This window comes from Saccopteryx leptura, chromosome 2, assembly GCF_036850995.1.
Source record: "Saccopteryx leptura isolate mSacLep1 chromosome 2, mSacLep1_pri_phased_curated, whole genome shotgun sequence".
NCBI lineage: Eukaryota > Metazoa > Chordata > Mammalia > Chiroptera > Emballonuridae > Saccopteryx > Saccopteryx leptura.
Genome location: NC_089504.1, coordinates 291,100,324 through 291,120,834, shown reverse-complemented (window position 1 = coordinate 291,120,834; position 20,511 = coordinate 291,100,324). Strand labels below are relative to the sequence as shown.

The following is a 20,511-nucleotide window of genomic DNA, read 5'->3' as shown; positions in this document are numbered from 1 at the left end:
GCTGATGCTCTATCCACTGCACCACTGCCTGGTCAGGCTCTTGTAATGACTTCTCTTTGCATGTTATTGTGAGGCCTAAACAAGCTCTTGGATGGCAAGTGATCTGCAAATTCTCCAGGTCCTACTTCCAAAAGCAACTTCATCACCTTTCGAGACCCCACTCTCTCTGGGTCTCCTACCTCCCTGACTCCTGTCTTTCACCTGATCCCCTTCCTCTTAAAGTCTCCTTAATGGGGCCGGGGGGCATTCTCAGAGTTCTTGCCTTGGAGCTCCTCTTATTTCACTGCACGCTCTGCCTTGGGACTCTCGGTAATCCAGAGCCCATGGATCTCAAATCTATGCTCTGACTGAGACCTCTGTCCCTCCTGCGTCTAACCAATTGCTGATCAATTTCTCTTGGATCTTCTGCAGGCCCCTCAAATACAATATATTCAAAACTGAACTCATTATCTTCCTGGTGAACCTCTTTCTCTTTCTTTTTATGCCTGGTCTTGGGGAAATCACATCACCAAGTCAGGAATCTTATGACATTCTTGCCTCCCCATTTTCATGTCTGAGATGTAAGTGGTGGGTAAGTCCTTTCTTTCAACGGAATCCCTTCCCACCACTGCCCTAGTTGAAAACTTGTCAATTCTCACCTGAATTACTGTAATTGTTTCTTAACAGGTCTGCTCATTTTGTTCTCCAAACTTACTGAAGAATAACCTTTCTGAAGCACATTTTTTTTTTTTTTGTATTTTTCTGAAGCTGGAAATGGGGACAGTCAGACAGACTCCCGCATGCGCCGGACTGGGATCCACCCGGCACGCCCACCAGGGGGCGACGCTCTGCCCCTCCGGGGCATCACTGTGTCGCGACCAGAGCCACTCTAGCGCCTGGGGCAGAGGCCAAGGAGCCATCCCCAGCGCCCGGGCCATCTTTGCTCCAATGGAGCCTCGGCTGCGGGAGGGGAAAAGAGAGACAGAGAGGGAGAGGGGGAGGGGCGGAGAAGCAGATGGGCGCTTCTCCTGTGTGCCCTGGCCGGGAATCGAACCCGGGACTTCTGCACGCCAGGCCGACGCTCTACCACTGAGCCAACCGGCCAGGGCCTCTGAAGCACAAATTTAATAATACTTCTGCTCTGCTTAAAAGCATTCAGAAGTGCCTAAGTACTTAAGAATGAAATTTAAACTCCTAGGCATTATATTCTATACCTGAAGCTCTCCCAGATCTGATTCTTGCGCACTTCCCGTCTGCTCCCCTGACCACTTCCTCCTGTCCCTGCCGCTCCAGTCTTACTGACCTGCCTGCTGTTTCCACACTACACCACATTCTTCCAAATCTCCGTGTGAATATAGTGTTCCCTTGTCAGAAATGCTCTTCCACCACTATCCTTCTCTGCCTTGCTAACTCTTCTCATCTATGATTATTAAGCTTAGCTGTTTCCTTTGAAGGCCCCTCCTATGTGCACTCTTAGCTGCTTACACAGGCCTCTATTAAGCCCTCATTGCTCAGAAGTGCCAGAGTCTGAATTATTACTTTTTTTCTCCTGCTCTCTTGCTAGATTGTGAGTTCTCAAGACCAGTCATAATGTCTTATTTTATTTTGTGATGTTGATGCTCTGATCATCTTTTCTTTTAATCTGATTATACACACACACACACACACACACACACACACACACACACACATATATAATAGGCAACACATTCACCTGTCTAAAAGTTCAGAAATTATAAACAGGTATACAGTTAAGTCTCCCTCCTACTCCTGTTCTCTTCTCTACTGTCCAGTTCTCCTCCCCAGAGGCAAAATGATCAATTTCTTGTGAATACTTCCAGAGCTAAACATATTGGTGGTCCCCCTTTCATACAAAGATGTATCATGTTCTATAGATTGTGTTTTACCTCTTTTTCACTTAATTATGTACAATATCCTTGTGGCCATTCCATTTCAGTACATAAACAGCTTCCTTATTCTTTATTTAGTTACTCAGTTTTTGATTGTGGATGTATCAAAATTGAACCAATGAGCATGAGGTTATTGCTAATCTTTTGTGAATACAAACAATACTGCAATTACTAACTTCACAAAAATTTCATTCCACACATGAGCAAGTGTGACACTAGAATGAGCTCCAAAAGTGGAACCCCTAGATTAAGGAGTATATGCATTCACTTAAGTGTGACTGTGTCATATTGCTTTTCTTCTTTAATTTTGTGACAGAGACAGAAAGAGAGACAGAGAGAGGGACAGACAGACAGGAAGGGAAAGAGATGAGAAGTATCAAGTCTTCCCTACGGCACCTTAGTTGTTCACTGATTGCTTTCTCATATGTGCCTTGATGGGGGGTGGGGAGCAGGGGTGGCTACAGCAGAGGGAGTAACCCCTTGCTCAAGCCAGTGACCTTTGGGCTCAAGCCAGCGACCATGGGATCATGTCTATGATCTCATGCTTAAACCAGCGACTTCACGCTCAAGCCAGTGAGCCCATGCTCAAGCCAGATGAGCCCGCACTCAAGCTGGTGACCTGGGGGTTTTGAACCTGGGTCCTCTGCGTCCCAGTCCAATGCTCTGTCCACTGAGCTGCCGCCTGATCAGGCCATATTGCTTTCCTTGGAGTTCATAGATATCATCTTAATTGATTTTTGTATCCCTAGTCACTATTACAGAACCTAGAACTGTGTAGGCATTTAGTACATTTTTTGTCAAATAAACAAATGAAAAAAATAATTTTTTTAGTGGAAGCTGCTTTTTTCCTTTTTCTGATCTTGTGCTTTAGTGGATAAGTTTCTTCCCATCCAGCATTCAGTTCAAACCAAATGATTCATGTTCACCCCAAATGCCATTATTCTTTTGGAGCAAAATTCTTATTGCAACTTTTATTAATTTCTGTGTTTGTGTAACTAACTGAGACCCTTCTTCATTAGCTTGGTTATAAAATAAGACCACATTAATTTTTATGTTCTAATGTAATATAGTAACTCATCCCACTTTTGTGAGGTATCTTAATTATTCCACTGTTTTGTTTTTGTTTTTTTAATTCCCTTGAGCAATTCCTGGAAACCCTTATTTAGTCTACAGATTCTTTTAGGAGGTTGCATGTTGCTTTTAGAAGTCATCAGATCTCTGCAGAAACTTTTACTGTCTTTTAACTATGTATCCCAGTTCCTTCTCCTGGATTCATCACTTAATAGCTGTTGACCCCTCTATACCTGTTTATCCAACTATAAAGTAGGGACATTATTCGGTTGTGAGGTTTAAATGAGATTACAGATGTAAAATGTTTAACATAGTGTTTGGCATACACTAATGTTGAGAGATGGTCCTTCGTGTGTTTTTCACGCTTCTATCCATCTTCCTGGGAATGCCAAGAATGCAAGGCTCCTCTTTACTATGGTTATTTCTCAGGGTTATAGTGAGTAACTGGAGGATGAAGTCATATCTTCCTCCAGGACAAAGAACAGCTTTGCTTACTGTTTCCTATAAAACGGTGGGCTTCCCAAGCTCAGTGTTCCTTAGCCATGACATAAATGCAACCAAGAGCAAAGCATTCGTCTGAGCCATTTGTGTCATCCCCATGAGACATCGGGCACAAGAGGGATTGACACAAACATGCTGAAGCTCATGTTGCTTCTCATGTTATAAGAGTTCTTTGTCTCTGACCCAAGAACCTTGTGTCTTTTATCAACATCCATGAAAGAGTAACAGATTAATTTACTGGCCTGCCATAGGGTAAAATCAAGGTACTAAGCTTGAGTATTAAATGCTTAAAATATTTACATTATTTTTTCTCTTGCTCCTCTTACTTGCTTTTTCCCAGGCATTCTGCACAATATCTGTAAGTTGTGTTTGGGTAGGTAGCTAAAATGCATCTGTGGCAGGCAGTTAAACAAACATGAGCAGAGCAAGGATGATAGGCCAGGTAAAGGTTGGAAAGCCCCAGGTGCCTAGCAATGGGCAAAACTGGAAAAACAAGGACCTTACCCCTAGGGTAACCTTACTACCCCTTGCATATCTGTGATCATATGGTTTAAACTCCTGACCTTTCATATCGATGGTCACACAGTTAGGATCTTCCCCCTGACCTTTCCTCCCCTGGCATGTCACTAGTCATGCAGTAGAATCCCTTGGAGGAGGAACAAAGAACTGAAGAGTGCTTCATACAACCTGCATGTGCATCTCATGTGGGCCCTTGCGTGACCACTCCCTTAAGCATTATCACCTAAGGATAACATCTAGGCCTCAGCTCTGTTTCAGCTACAGACCCAGAAAAGCAACAAAACCAGATGAGTGATGCCATGGCTGACATCAGGACCAGCTGCACTGATTAATGACTCCCACCTGGCGCCAACCAATCAGTGGAGATCACAACCCTGAAAGGACACGCCTGGAAAATTGATGAATATTCTATTGAGATCTGCCCCTGGGACCTCCCCTAAGAGCCCCACCCTTAAAAGCCCTTAGGACCAAGGACTCAGCAAGGCTCCTTTACCTGACCATGTCCTTGCCTTTCCCCTTCCCCTCTTCTTCCCCCCAGACTACCTTCTCCTACACTCCAAAGTTCCCTTCCTTTGCCTCTGTAGCTTATTTCCTGAGCCCATTTCTTCTACAGCTCACTTCTTCTACCTCTGTGACTTTCTAAATAAACTTTCTCTTACAGTTTGACTCTTGACTCTGAATTCTTTCTTAGCCAGAACGCAAGTACTGAGACTGCTGAACCCAGGTCCCACCTAACTCCACAAGTGTAACCCCAGGTGCTGTCTTTGCAGCCAACACATCAATGCTGCCATCTGTAAATACTTCTGCTGTGGTGGTGGGGGAAACAAAATGAATTAGAAATAAAGGTAACTTCAAAATCGTTGCTCAATTGAAATTACCTGGCCACTCTAATATCCAGTTTTAAATCACTAAAGCCATAGTTTCCTCTATATGTACTTTTTATATAGTTGGGGTATAGTTTTTACGGAGTTGCAATACATGAAAAGAAAGTTGCACAAATGTAACTGGGCCTTGGTTCCTGTTACTTAAGAGCTAGATGACTTTGGGGATTCTGAGTTTCTGTTTCCTTGTTTTGTTTTTTTTTTTGTTTTTTTTTTTTTTTTGTATTTTTCTGAAGTTGGAAACGGGGAGGCAGTCAGACACTCCTGCATGCGCCCGACTGGGATCCACCCAGCATGTCCACCAGGGGGTGATGCTCTGCCCATCTGGGGCGACGCTCTGTTGCAACCAGAGCCATTCTAATGCCTGAGGCAGAGGCCATAGAGCCATCCTCAGCGCCCAGGCCAACTTTTGCTCCAATGGAGCCTTGGCTGCGGGAGGGGAAGAGAGAGACAGAGAGGAAGGAGAGGGGGAGGGGTGGAGAAGCAGATGGGCGCTTCTCCTGTGTGCCCTGGCCGGGAATCGAACCCGGGACTCCTACACGCCAGGCTGATGCTCTACCACTGAGCCAAGCAGCCAGGGCCGAGTTACTGTTTCCTAATACGTGAAATAGAGAAGCTAATTCATGATCCAGGAGCCTTAGGAGGTAGTTCAGACCATGCAATAAAATAACATATATGAACACATTAGGTACTGAACAAATGAGTTATTATAATTTAAGACTATATTGAATCACAAATGTTAATTTGTCCTAATACTCTTTTTTTAGAGGCTATGAAATAAGAGAAAAAAGAAAGTGACCCACATCAACAGTTGAATCAGTCAGCCACACTCACTATCCAACTGATTAAACCAGTGGTTCTCAAAGTGTGCACCAAGGCGCACTGGTGCACCCTAGAAGATTTTCAGGTGCGCCTTATGGTATTCCAGAAAAATATGTGCCTGTTGGGGACCAAAAAACCAACAGGATTTTTGGAGTTTAGGTTTTTGGGGGACAGAGGTGTAGGGAATTGGCTGTAAGCTGACAGTCTGCCCAACCCCCCACCTCACTTGCCTGATTAGTTTGCAAAAAGCTGCTAAGCTGTAGTGCTGGATTGTTTACACTACTCCCCATGTTCCCCAGAAAGACCGGAGGCAAGTTTCTCCTATCCTTTGTTTGGTGTAAAGTTAAGATGATATGTATGATGGGGATTTTCTGCACTCAACACAATTAAGAGTAAAAAGAGAGAAATTCTTTAATGTATTGATGAGAAAATGAGAGTTTGCCTATCAACCATATGCCCAATCACTGAAGAAATCACTAGGACACATCATGTTTCTCATAAACACAAGAATGAAAAAACTTAACACATTTGCACTGGGACCTGCCGAATTTACTAAATCTTACTAAGGATGTATCTATATATATAAAAAGATAACTTTTTTGTTGTTTTTTAATTTTTTAACCCCTCTATTTTACAAATTCTAAAAAGCATAATTCAAAAAATGTAACAAAAATGTTTTTTAATGTCAGAATAAATTTAATTTTGTCATATTTATCTCATTTAATTACTATAAAAGCACTCTTGGACTTTATATTTTTTCTTTAATATTTGTTAATTATAACATTTCTCAGAAATTTGTATATAGTGCGCCTACAATTATTTGTAGGATTTTAAATGCGCCTCCACTTCAAAAAGTTTGAGAACCACTGGATTAAACTCCAGAGCATAAAAGACAAACTACAACTCCCAGCAGGCGCTGCTCTCGAACTGCCGTTCTTTAACCTCAGCTCCCGCTGGGCCCAGCACCTTCTCGGCCCCCACGGCCCACAAACTACAACTCCCAGAAGGCTCCACAGTGCACAACCGCCTGCTTTCTCCCGCCTCCTGCTTTCCCTTGACCCCCGCCCGCAGCTCCTTGGCCCATTCGGTCCCGTGGTCTGCGGAGCGCGCGCCCGCCGGGGGTCGCGGGGCTGCTGAGAAGGAGGAGCGCGCAAGGGGAGGGAGTGGAGGCGTAGGGGGGCGGAGATACGGCTCGCTTGCTCGCAAGATGGCGGACGAGGACGGGGAAGGGATTCACCCCGCAGCCCCTCACAGAAACGGAGGTGGCGGCGGCGGCGGTGGGGGCTCCGGGCTCCACTGCGCCGGGAACGGTGGCGGCGGAGGCGGCGGCCCGCGGGTCGTGCGCATCGTCAAGTCCGAGTCTGGCTACGGCTTCAACGTGCGGGGCCAAGTGAGCGAGGGCGGGCAGCTGCGGAGCATCAACGGGGAGCTGTACGCGCCGCTGCAGCATGTGAGCGCCGTGCTGCCCGGGGGGGCGGCCGATCGCGCCGGGGTGCGCAAAGGGGACCGCATTCTGGAGGTGTGAGTATCTGGCTGCCCCGGGCCCCACCCGTCTCCTTCCCCCTGCTGTCGGTGCATCTCCTCTGTACCCCTGTCACCCTCAGGCCGCACCTTCCCCCAACCCCGAACCGGCCCCGGGGACCCCCGTGCCCCTCAGGCCTCGCACCTCCTGGGGGTTGACCCTTTTGCCACCAACGCCGGCGTTCTGCAACTCTCACCTCGCTCCCTTCAGTCTCCAGTTTACGTCCCTGCGTCCTTAGCGCCGTTACTCTCGCCACCATTCCTTTGGCTGCTTTTCTACTTCTTTGCCTTCCCCTTGGGCACGTTACTGGCTGCTCCTTGCCGCCCCTTCGCTTTGCGCTTAATGAACCTCTCTGCTGCTCATGACAGATTCTCCTTCTCTGACCCCGCCACTGTGTGTCTTCCTCAAGTTCTCACCCTTGGCATTAGTGTCTTGTTCTCTCCATCACTCCCTTCAGCCCCCGTGGACCGTCCCTTCTGCTCTCTGGCCCAAGTAAGCAGGACCTCTGGTCTTACACCTTTTCCCCCCCGGAAACCTCATCCCTCCACACTGCACTTCTTTTTCTTTCCTTAGTTACCCTCTCTTTACGGTTAAGCACCCTCTGTATTTTTCTGTCCTTTCGTGTGTCGCTTTCGTCCCTTCCTTTTTGTATTTATTCTCTTAGTATGTCTTTTTTTCTGACCCTTGCATGCGTCTTTTTGGGTGATGTAGTTTCCCTTTGCAGCGGTCTTCGTATTACACCATGATGTTCAATCTAGTGTCTCTATCACCACATGCCTCTGAGAGCATCCCTGTTCTGTCCCCATGTGTTCACTCCTGCGCCATACTCATACTTATAGTGTACAATTATAAACTCCTTTGACCTCCCCACTTTTTCAGGGCATGTTGTTTCCATTCGATCTCCTTCTTTATTCTCTTGTGATCCCACATTGACTTTTCCCTGTTCTTTCTCCCCTCTAGATTGCTTTCCCTTCCTGTTGTTTTTAGGCCCCTTTTGCTACTGCAACCCCTCCTCTTCCCTGCTGCAGTCCCTCCCTTTTTAATACTCTATCCTTACTTGCCCAGTGCATACATTCATTAATGCCTGGGCAGGGTGCTGCCTTGTCTCTGATTTTTGTGCAGACCTCCTCCACTACTCTAATCCAGGAGCTACATTTGTGTTTTTGTACATATTAAAACTTATAAGGTAATTGCTGGTTGACTGGTAGTTGGTGTATGCTCTCATTATCTCCATTCTCCTCAGCAGTCTTCAGTGCTGTGTCTCCTTGTTGAATCTATCTTGTATATTTTATTCACCCTTCTGCCCTCTCCCTCAGTGTTTGGGTTTGCTCTTATGCAGTCATCCTCATTTTTTGTAAATGTTATAATTTCTACAGCCTTCAGGCTTTCCTGTAGTAAAACAGTAGGTTTTTTTGTTTTGCTTTTTTCAGAGACAGGGAGTCCGAGAGAGGGATAGATAAGGACAGACAGGAATGGAGAGAGATGAGAAGTATCAATCATCAGTTTTTTGTTGCAACACCTTAGTTGTTCATTGATTGCTTTTTCATATGTGCCTTGACCGTGGGCCTTCAGCAGACCAAGTAACCCCTTGCTCGAGCCAGCGACCTTGGGCTCAAGCTGGTGAGCTTTGCTCAAACCAGATGAGCCCACGCTCAAGCTGGCGACCTCGAGGTCTCGAACCTGGGTCATCGGCATCCCAGTCTGATGCTCTATCTACTGCGCCACCACCTGGTCAGGCAAAACAGTAGGTTTGTTCAAGGTTTCAAAGAGGGTACGATCTTGAAGGTATGGAATAAAGAGGAGCCCATCCTTTCTTATTCAACCTTATGCCCTTATCCTTGACATCCTTACTTCGTGGTATCCACTCATTATATTTCCTCTTACCTTCCTTTTCTAGAAAGAGAAGCTCACCAAAGCAAGTGTTTGTGACTATTACTATAACTTTTCTCTGTTCTTCCTATAAATAGATGCTTTCTTTTCCTGTTAATGCCCTACATTCTCTTTTCTGGTATTCTTGGGCAATATATTCTTAATCTTTTGGAAGTAAGGGCATTCATACATAGACTATGAGGCACCTAATTCTTTTTAATCTAAATAACTCAAAATCTGTGGCTAATGTTTCCGTCTGATAGAAGCTTTTGGAATTGTCATTTTCCTTTACTTTTGGAAGTTAAACTTTGGATCCAGCCATTTGTTTATTTTTAAATTTAAAACTAAAATATTTATTTAAAATAGTAAAATCATAAAGTATAAATCATTTACTCTTTACTGGAGCTAAAGGAACTAAACTGAAATAATTTTGTAGAAGACTACAGCTAACATGATTAACCATTTCATTCATACACATGTGTACACACACACACACACACACACACACAAACACACACGCCAGACTAACATAGTTGCTGGCTTGTTGCTTTATTATGGTTTTTGTAGCCGAGTCCACATATAAACTAGGTATTATAAAGGAAACCTTAGATCATTCCCTTGAACAAGGCTTGCCTCAGGCCCAGGTTCAGTTTAGATCTATTCTTTTTTCTAAGGAAAAAACATTGTGTTTTGGTACATCCTTGGTGGTTAGTAGAGAACTTTGTCTCTTTTAATGGGCAGAGAAAATAGCACTCTTTGCTTAGAGAACCTTTCTCTGGAAGGTTGTGAGGCTCCGACACCTTTCTGACATCAGTTTCCTTACCTTCCAACTATTTTGACTTCCAAATTTTTTGAAGCATTTCTGCTACTGTAGTAGAAACAGTAATAGTTGCAACACAGAACTGAGCTAATTGATAAATTCTCTGAGACCTCAACTACTGTTGACTCTGAACATCATGGATTTGAACTGCATGGGTCCATTTATATGCAATAAATTCCTATAGTTTTCATTCCGTGGTTGGGATCCACAGATGTGGATGCATGCATTGATCTGCACCATTTTATTTTATGATTTTATTTATTAATTTCAGAGAGAGAGAGAAAAGCGAGGAGAGAGGAATGGAAAGCATAAACTCATAGTTACTTCTTCTATGTGCCTCAACTGGGCAAGCCCAGGGCTTCGAACTGGCGACCTCGGCATTGCAGGTTGATACCTTATCCACTGTGCCACCACAGGTCAGTCCCCATTTTATATAGGGGACTTGAGCATCCTCAGATTTTAATATCTGTGGGTGTGTCCTGGAACCAATTCCCCCAAGGATACTGAGAGAAAAATTAAGTTTTGGGGAGTCAAAAGTTACATGTGGATTTTCTACTGTGCAAGAGGTTGGTTCCCCAAACCGCCACCTTCAGGGGTCAGCTGTATACAGCTTCTTTCTTTCCTTCCTTCCCTTCTTCCAAAGTCTGCATCTTTTTTTTAGGTTTTCAAGTGAGAGGAGGAAATCAGCAAGCAAACAGACATGATTCTTGAGGACTATCTGTGTCTGCTATTTGTTTTGAACTTGGTTAGGTTGATGCTAATTTTCCTAAAGCATTCTTTAGGCAACATTCCTTAGAGCTTTTTTCTCTCTCTCTCATCTAGGTTCCTTAAATAACTTCTCTTGTCCTAGGAAAGCTTTCTAAGTTAAGTGTCAAGCTGGGTCAGAGTTAGGCATAGGTAGATAGAACTTGTATTGAAGTTATAGGTGGATGTGTGGACCTTGAAAATTGTTTTTTAACCCAAGATTTCCCTCTATTTTAGATGCTTTCCTCCTGTGCACAAATAATTTTATTCCGATTTTTATATATTGCAGTTGTTTAGACAACTGTTAGAGGTATGAAAGAACAGAGTAACTTTGAGATATAACACAATACAAGCTGGGACAAAAGAACAAGCATCAACTTTTTTGTATTTTTAAGTCTTTACTAAGGCTCTGTCCTCATTGAATCTTGGAACAGTTGTTAAACCAAATTCACTGTGGTTCAGTTTGTCCTTTCTCCCTTTAAAACGACTAGCTTCTGACTAGTTTGGGAAAGAGTCATGTTGCAGGGCTTGGTACTGGAGTAAGAACAAGCCCTTGGGCTCTAAATTTTACTGTAGATGGAATGTTTTCTTGACTAGCAATGTTAGTTTCCACCTTGTAATTTTCCTCAGTGTAAGGTATATTGAATGTCTTCTCTTTGATGTGTGTATACCTGGAGGCTAATGAGTGAAGGGTGCTTTCAACAAATAGAACCAAAATAAATATATCTTTGCACTAATTATATGGTATGTGAAGTAACATTTAACTTCACATTAATTTTCTTAAGGTTATCGTAGTTTCAACGGCTCTTGATTGATTTCTTGAGAGATGTCCTTAGGAGGGTCTAAGTCTGTAGTGGATATGGATATGGTACTGCCTGTGTTTTTGAGGGATTAGGTTTGTCTGTTGGCTAGTTTGTTTTGTCTCTTTTGTATTTGGGTAGTATGGTCTTTAATAGGCATGGACTCCTAAGGTTGGCTAGCAACCATTCAAACATGATACTATATTTATGCTAGTCAGATAGTATATGCCTTCCTCTGTGACAACTGTAGGATAATATACCCTTCAACTTTCCCTTGTTAAAGTGTAAAGCAGCGTGACCAAGCGTTGGTGCAGTGGATAGAACTTTGGACTGGGATATGGAGGATCCAGGTTCGAAAACCTGAGTGTGGGCTCATCAGCTTGAGTGTAGGGTTGCTGTCTTGAGCGTGGGATCATAGACAGGACCCCAAGGTCGCTGGCTTGAGCCCAAGGTTGCTGGCTTGAGCAAGGAGTCACTCGCTCTGCTGTAGCTCCCCTATCAAGGCACATATGAGACAGCAATCAATGAACAACTAAGGTGCCGCAATGAAGAACTGAGGCTTCTCACCTCTCTCACTTCCTGTCTGTTTGTCCCTATCTTTCCCTCTCTCTGTCTCTTTCTCTGTCATGAAAAAAAAGAATCTCAATAAGCAAATTTATTTACATATATGCATGGCTAATTTTTTATATGGTTTACACTATTTTTTTGTGACAGACAGAGAGAAGACATATAGGGACAGACAGATAGGAAGTGAGAGAGGTGAGAAGCCTCAGTTCTTCATTGCGGCACCTTAGTTGTTCATTGATTGCTTTCTCATATGTGCCTTGGGCGAGGGGCTGAAGCAGAGTGAGTGACCCCTTGCTCAAGCCAGCAACCTTGGGCTCAAGCCAGCGACCATGAGGTCATGTCTATGATCCCACACTCAAGACAGTGACTCTGCGCTCAAGCTGGTGAGCCCGTGCTCATGCTGGTGACCTCAGGGTTTTGAACCTGGGTCCTCCATGTCCCAATCTGATGCTCTATCCTCTGCACCAACGCCTGGTCAGGCTATTCACTTTTTTTTAATAGTTAAATTTATTGGGGGTGATTCTGGTTAATAACATATAAGTTTCATGTGTACAGTTCTGTAATACATTATCTGTATATTGCATTGTATGCTCACTACCCACCCAATCTAGTCTCTTTCTGTCATCACGTATTTGACTATTGACTATTTAGAGTTCAGTATAATAACATACAAATACCTCAGTATCTCATGGACATTCTTTGTTTTTTTTTTTTTTTTAAATGTGCGAAAGTTTGAAAATGGTGGAATAAAAAGAGGTTGGTGCCACAAGAAGTATTTTTACGAATTATGTGTGAGTCATGTAACATTGAATTGCTAAGTACATTTTTTTTGTGTGTGTGTGTGGCAGAGACCGAGTCAGAGATAGGGACAGATAGGGACAGACAGACAGGAAGGGAGAGAGATGAGAAACATCAGTTCTTCGTTGCGGTTCCTTAGTTGTTCATTGATTGATTTCTCATATGTGCCTTGACCAAGGGGCTACAGCAGACCAAGTGACTCCTTGCTCGAGCCAGTGACCTTGGGCTCAAGCTGGTGAGCCTTGCTCAAACCAGATGAGCCCGTGCTCAAGCTGGCGACCTTGGGGTCTCGAACCTGGGTCCTCGGCATCCTAGTCTGACGCTCTATCCACTGCGCTACCGCCTGGTCAGGCAGCTAAGTACCTTTTCAAGAGAGCTACTTTCTCAGTTGTAACTGAATTTTACTCGGCTCAGATTTTTCATGTAGTTTTTGGAAATGGTTTGAAATCATGTTATTTTTTATATTAGTTATTTTATTGATTTATTTGAATGTGAGAGAAGCATTCACTTGTTGTTCCACTTATTTATGCATTCATTGGTTGCTTCCCATATGTTCCTTGATTGGGGGGATTGAACCCTCAACCTTGGCAGTTCCCAATGATGCTCTAACCCAGTGGTTTTCAACTGCAAAAGAGTTAACCAGCCTGATGTCTTATGAAGGTTATAGACCATTAGGATGGTTAACTCTTTCATGGACTGGCACGAAATTTCTGGTGGACCAGCACCAGTCCACGGACCCGAGTTGAAAATCACTGCAGTCTAACTGACTGAGCTAATTGGCCAAGGCCCTGAAATTACGTGTTTTTTGTTTTGTTTTGTTTTAATTCATTTTAGAGAGGCGAGAGAGAGAGAAGGGAGGGGAGAAGCAGGAAGCATCAACTCCGATATGTGCTTTGACCAGGCAAGGCCAGAGTCTTGAACCAGTGACCTCAGCATTCCCAGTTGACTCTTCATCCACTGTGCCACCACAGGTCAGGCTAAAATCATGGTTTTTCAGCAGGGAATTTTTATGGCAGTGATTCTCAAGCTTTAGTGAGCCTAAGAATGACTGGGTGTGCTTGTCAAGAATATAGAGTCTTGCCTAGCCTGTGATACGGTGGATGGAATTTCAACCTGGAACATAAGGTCGCTGGGTTGAAACCCTGGGCTTGCCTGGTCAAGGCACATACGACAAACAACAGGCAAGCAATGAACAACTAAAGTGAAGCAACTATAGTTAATACTTGTTGCTCTAACCCCCCAATCCCATAAAATCAATAAATAAAATCTTAAAAAAAAAAAAAAGAGAACAGAATGTCAGGCTCACCCTTTAAGGGTTGTGATTCAGTAGGTATTGTGGGGCCTGGAAATCTTTATTTATTACTTACTCCCTTGCCAGGTGTGGGTAATGCAACCCACACCCAATCTTACCTGGAGTAACACTGCAGGTTACAGGCTTTAAATTCTCAGTTCATTTTATCTTTATGGTTATATTGAGAGTCATGAGCTAAGACTGTATAACAAATAGTGATTTGTTAGACTTCTAAATTCTAGGTCTTACAAATTCAGTAAGATAATGGACTATTATATCTGATTGTCTATACTTTACTTATTGAAGTCTTGCTAAGTCATTATAATAAAGATGGTAGTTAATAATTATTATACCACTTTACTATTTGAAGTGTGTGTTACGATTTGTAGTATTTTTACATTTGATCTTCACAAGAGCCTTGTGAGATAGGGACTATATAAGATCTTTGAGGGCAGGGACGACCTCTGTGTTTTTTTCTCCAGCATCTAGTGACGCACACAAGGTATCATTCAATAAATACTTGTTGAATGAATGTAACAGTATTATCCCAATTTCATAAGAGAGGAAACTGGGTGTTGCACTACTGAGTGTTAACCAGAATTAAACCCAGGTCTTTGGAATCTAAATCCAGTGTATTTTCTATTTCTTAGTTTTCTCAGCTATTCTTGACTATTAATAGTCAATTATTCTTGACTGAACAGTCACTTGAAATTCTTAATATTAGTCACATCCCTCTAAATTTGGATAGCGGTTGAGGTTGGTTCTAGTATTGTGAAATGTAGCTGTCTTATATCTTTAACCTGTTTCTTTCATTGTTAAATTGAGTAAGAGAGGAACTAAGGCAATGATTCTATGGCCTGTACTTATTGCTATCTTTAATCTATTGGTTATTGGTAAAGAGAGGCTGACAATCATAATTGCAACCCAAAGAAATACTTTTAATTTCATAGGTAGTTGAACAACCAAACAAATAGAACTATATTTGAATATAGCATATTTTCCCCTTGGAAATCACTTCTACAACATGGCTGTGACCAGGAAAAGATCTTTGTTAGTAACATGAAGATCTGTCTGGGTCATATAAGTTATTGTGAAGAACAGTTCTCTTGACATCCACCACTGACTAGTTTCAGGTGAGGGTTGTTTACCACACTCTCAAGGATAATTATTTTTTTAAGATAAGTCCCTTTGGTAATAATTTTTATGATCCAGTAGATAAACAGAGACTCAGTTGACAAGCAAACACAATTTGTGATCAGTGTGCCTACTTTGGGAACATGATCTGTAGTGAGTTCATTCGTTAGATGATGGTAGTGGCACAGAGGCTATTGTGGTGGTTTAGGTTAGAGCCAAACAGTTAGGGTCAATCTGTTCTTCAACAGCTATATAAATGGTTTCTGTGTATGGATGGTACACTTTTGGAAAAAAATATTCAGGCAATTAAAAATACATATATATGTATGTAACAAACATATATATGCATTATATTATTAGTTTTGGGGGGAGGGAGAGAAAGAGACAAGAAAGGAGGAGAGAGAGGGTGAGAAGCACCAACTCATAGTTGCCTTCATGTCAGTTGTGCATTGATTGCTTCTCATACGTGCCTTGACCGGGGTGAGCCAGTGTCCCCTTACTCAAGCCAGTGGCCTTGAGCTTTTCATGCCAGCATCTTTCTGGGCTCAAGCTGGGGAGCATATGGATGATCCTCTGCTCAAGCCGACAAGCTTGTCTCAGAGCCAGCGACCTCCACTATGCCACTACTTGTCCGGCTTAAATATATTTTTTTTAAATGTTTTTTTTTTTAATATTTTTTATTTATTGATTTTTTAGAGAGAGAGGAGTGAGAGAGACAGAGAGAGAGAGAGAAGGGGGAGGAGCAGGAAGCATCAACTCCCATATGTGCCTTGACCAGGCAAGCCCAAGGTTTCGAACCGGCGACCTCAGTGTTCCAGGTCGACGCTTTATCCCACTGTGCCACCACAGGTCAGGCTTAAAAAAAAAAAAAATATATATATATATTTTTTTTCCCCCTGAAGCTGGAAACAGGGAGAGACAGTCAGACAGACTCCCGCATGCGCCCAACCGGGATCCACCCGGCACGCCCACCATGGGGCGACGCTCTGCCCACCAGGGGGCGATGCTCTGCCCATCTTGGGCGTCGCCATGTTGCGACCAGAGCCACTCTAGCGCCTGAGGCAGCGGCCACAGAGCCATCCCCAGGCCCGGGCCATCTTTGCTCCAATGGAGCCTTGGCTGCGGGAGGGGAAGAGAGAGACAGAGAGGAAAGCGCGGCGGAGGGGTGGAGAAGCAAATGGGCGCTTCTCCTGTGTGCCCTGGCCGGGAATCGAACCCGGGTCCTCCGCACGCTAGGCCGATGCTCTACCGCTGAGCCAACCGGCCAGGGCCAAAATATATTTTTTAATTGCAACTTACAGTAGGAGATATATTTTAATAGTCTTTTTTTTTTTGGTTGCAGAGACAGAGAAGGTCAGAGAGATAGAGACAGATAGAGACAGACAGGAAGGGAGAGAGATGAGAAACATCAATTCTTCATTGCGGCTCCTTATTGTTTTTTGATTGATTTCTCTTATGTGCCTTGACCAGGGGGCTACAGCAGACCGAGTGACCCCTTGCTTGAGCCAGCGCCCTTGGGCTGAAGCTGGTGAGCTTTGCTCAAACCAGCTGAGCCCGCACTCAAGCTGGCGACCTCGGGGTCTCGAACCTGGGTCTTCCACATCCCAGTACGACGATCTATCCACTGCACCACCGCCTGGTCAGGCTAGAGAGATATATTTTATATTACAACCCAATATGAATACAAAAAAGTGCCTGAAATGAGTTTCACAAAACTATATTTACTGATATCATGCCCTCTGGTATTGTTTAGTCTGTTCAGTATTTTAGATTTTGTTTTGTTTTTTTGAGTGCTGATGGTAGCCTATAACATAAATTTCCTGACTCATTAGGATGTGGTCCACTGTTTGAAAAACAATGATTTAGGGCATCTCTTTTTTGATGTTGGCCCACTAACAATTACCTCATATTCAGTCTGGTTTCACAATTAAGCACAAACTGTATAAGGTACTATTGGGTTATACAGGCCACAGATTCCCTGGATCCCTTCCCTTGAGAAGCTTACACTGCAGTGGGGAAGGTACATGTAAGCAATTTGCTGTGTGTAAAGCAAGATGAAATAATGGAGATAAAAACAGTAGGAGTTTAGAGGAAAGAGTGAATATACTTGGGAAGATTGGTGGGTAGATAGGTCATAAAGGCCTTTTAAACTGTGATTGAAGGACAAGTATAATTTCAGTAGAGAGAGGAGGGGGAAGGATTTTGTAGGCTGAGAAAACTGAATAAAGGGAGGAAGATGTGAAAAGTTCATAGGATGACTATAAGGAATCTAAAATTGCTGTTTGTAGACAATTGTGCTTGAGGTTCAATCACAAGGGCTTTGAGTACAATGTTAAAAAGTTTGGATTTTATTCTGTTTTAGGTGTCAGAATATAGTTGTATATTCTGTAATATCCAGGACTGCATGTGAAAATTTAGTTTTTTAATTATTTACTCAAAGATGTTGAATGACTTTTCCAAGGTCAAAGAGGAAAATTACTGTTAGAATTAGAAGAGTTTCAGAGCATCTGGTCTCTTGGGCTGTCTTGTACTGTATAAAGGGAGCGAAGGACAGCGAAGCGCAGACACCCAGAGCTGGGAACAGCTGGTAAGGAGCTGGTTGCCTTTAATTTGTATATGTGTTTTACCTCACAATCCAGTCCAGCTTCTCCAATATCCAGTTCTCTATCTGTTATGTTTTAAATAGCTGAACTTACTGCTTTGTTTACAGTTAATGAATTTGATCCTTATGTGCTACTGGCCCCCTGTGCTCTGCCCTATCTGTGATGGTGTGTGTGTGTGTGTGTGTGTGTGTGTGAGTGTGATGCTCTTTTAACTGTATGTTCCTCCTTCCTCCAAGTTGGCTCCTATGATTCGATGATGCTGTCCTTTTTTGTGTGTGTGCTTGAAATTGATTTTAATTGAACTTTTCATTTTCCTCAGCATTCCATACAGCTGTTCCATAGGAAAATACTTTTAATAAAAATATTTTATAAATATATTTGAAGAAACAGGCTATTTGATTATTTTTTATAAATAAATTTTTATTTTAATGGGGTGACATCAATAAATCAGGGTACATATATTCAAAGAAAACATGTCCAGGTTATCTTGTCATTCAATTCTGTTGCATACCCATCACCCAAAGAGAGATTGTCCTCCGTCACCTTCTATCTAGTTTTCTTTGTGCCCTTCCCCCTGTCCCCCCCCCCCCCCAACCACCACGCTCTTGTCCATGTCTCTTAGTCTCGTTTTTATGTCCCACCAATGTATGGAATCCTGCAGTTCTTGTTTTTTTCTGATTTACTTATTTCCCTCTGTATAATGTTATCAAGATCCCACCGTTTTGTTGTAAGTGATCCGATGTCGTCATTTCTTATGGCTGAATAGTATACCATGGTGTATATGTGCCACATATTCTTTATGCTGTCTTTAATTTCAGTCTTCTTTTGGCATACAGCATGATGTTGGGAGTTAAGAGGACTGAATACAGACAGGGAATTTAATAAATATAAAACCTTAGACCTGCTATCTACCTTCAAAACCAAAATTCATGCAGAGATTCTTCAAATAATGTTTAAGAATTGGTGGTGACTACAAAGTGAATTTATGCTTTCTTTCAGTAATATAAAGGGTACTATAAAAAAATTTTGTGGTATTGTTTTAGTCAAATGCTAGGTAGTATGTGCATAGTCTCTTTGGTTTATTAGTTATTGCTTCCTGTTAACTAAATAAGGTTCTTATAATATTGGAGGAAACACATTTATCTGCAAGATACTAAAGTTGCAGACTAAGGAGCTATGTTTGAGTACCTTTATGTGTATTTCCTTCAAAGGACTTCCTTGAGAGAACTTCCATTGTTATAAAAACATCTTTTTAAAAATGATTTGTCTTTGCTTAATCTATCTGAAACTGCAGATTCTTATGTCAGACTTCAGTGAAGACTAGAATGACAGATCTATGTATTCTGTGGACTTGAAATGCAAGTAATTCTCTGGAAAAGTACAGAGCAGTCTGCAGAGTCAGCTGCTTGTGTGGATAATTCTCCCAGCTGTGTTCAGGAGGCTGATTATTTTTACAGAACTATTCAGTGATATTAACCAGGAAGTTGTCTCTTCTACCCCCCAGTACTATAGTGCTTTTATATTTGTGTGTCTGCCTAGTTCTAGTTATGTTTAGTAGTGGCTTTTTTTTATTAATTGGGAAAATTGATTAACAATATTTGGAGATCTTGGAAAATGTGATGACCTCTGTGAAAGTTTTGGAAACTTCTTCCACTTTTCTCAACAAGTTTAATCATATCTAAAGATTGTAATGAGTGTAGTTTATCTACTAAATATACCATGAAGGTTGCTTAATTCTTTTTACCTGATATGGTCATTTTAATTCTGGTAGGGTTAAAAACTGTTTGGGCCTGTTTTCTTGAGATGTAACCTGCATCTGTCTTTACTTGGAAACGTCGATGAGCTTCTCTATCTGGTGTTGTTTTGAACCCAAGGAAATATGACACTTAAATTTTTCTTTATCAGTTAGGTGCTGATAGATTGTTCTAGGTTTCCCTGGCCTACACAGTTGTCCTTTATTTTATTTTATTTATTTATTTATTTATTTGTATTTTTTCTGAAGCCGGAAACGGGTAGGCAGTCCGGCAGACTCCCGCATGCGCCTGACCGGGATCCACCCGGCACGCCCACCAGGGGGCGATGCTCTGCCGCGACCAGAGCCACTCTAGCGCCTGGGGCAGAGGCCAAGGAGCCATCCCCAGCGCCCGGGCCATCTTTTGCTCCAATGGAGCCTTGGCTGCGGGAGGGGAAGAGAGAGACAGAGAGGAAGGAGAGGGGGAATGGTGGAGAAGCAGATGGGCGCTTCTCCTGTGTGCCCTGGCCGGGAATCGAACCCGGGACTCCTGCATGCCAGGCCGACGCTCTACCACTGAGCCAATTGGCCAGGGCCCAGTTGTCCTTTATATTAGGGATTCAGAAAAGGTCTTAATGTATCTTTCTTCTTGTTCAATATGTTGAAATAAAATACAATTTACAGAAACTAGTCTGTGTTCCTCACCTTACAAAAGAAATTGCCCACATTTGAATTAAAGGATGATATTTGATTGACAAAGGACCATATCCCTTCAAAAATGTGTCTCTTGTTATTCATTTTTAAAGACTTTCATAGAAGAAGGTATTTTGAACTGTTTTTTCTTTTTTGAGCAGTAGTGATAGATATACAGTTCTTTCCACACTAATTTGATATTTATTTATTTATTTTAGAGAGACATACAGACAGGAAGGGAGAGAGATGAGAATC

The 20,511-nt window shown here is 42.7% G+C and overlaps 1 protein-coding gene across 1 annotated transcript in view; it reads left to right on the top strand.

The window, feature by feature from the left end:
* Window positions 1-6,758: 6,758 nt before the first annotated feature.
* The window catches only part of SNX27 (sorting nexin 27), a 116,921-nt gene continuing 103,168 nt past the window's right edge, over window positions 6,759-20,511 (top strand). The window contains exon 1 of the mRNA XM_066362500.1: window positions 6,759-7,204. Coding sequence (XP_066218597.1) covers window positions 6,891-7,204 — 314 coding nt within the window. The 5' untranslated portion in view covers window positions 6,759-6,890. The remainder of the gene's footprint in view (window positions 7,205-20,511) is intronic.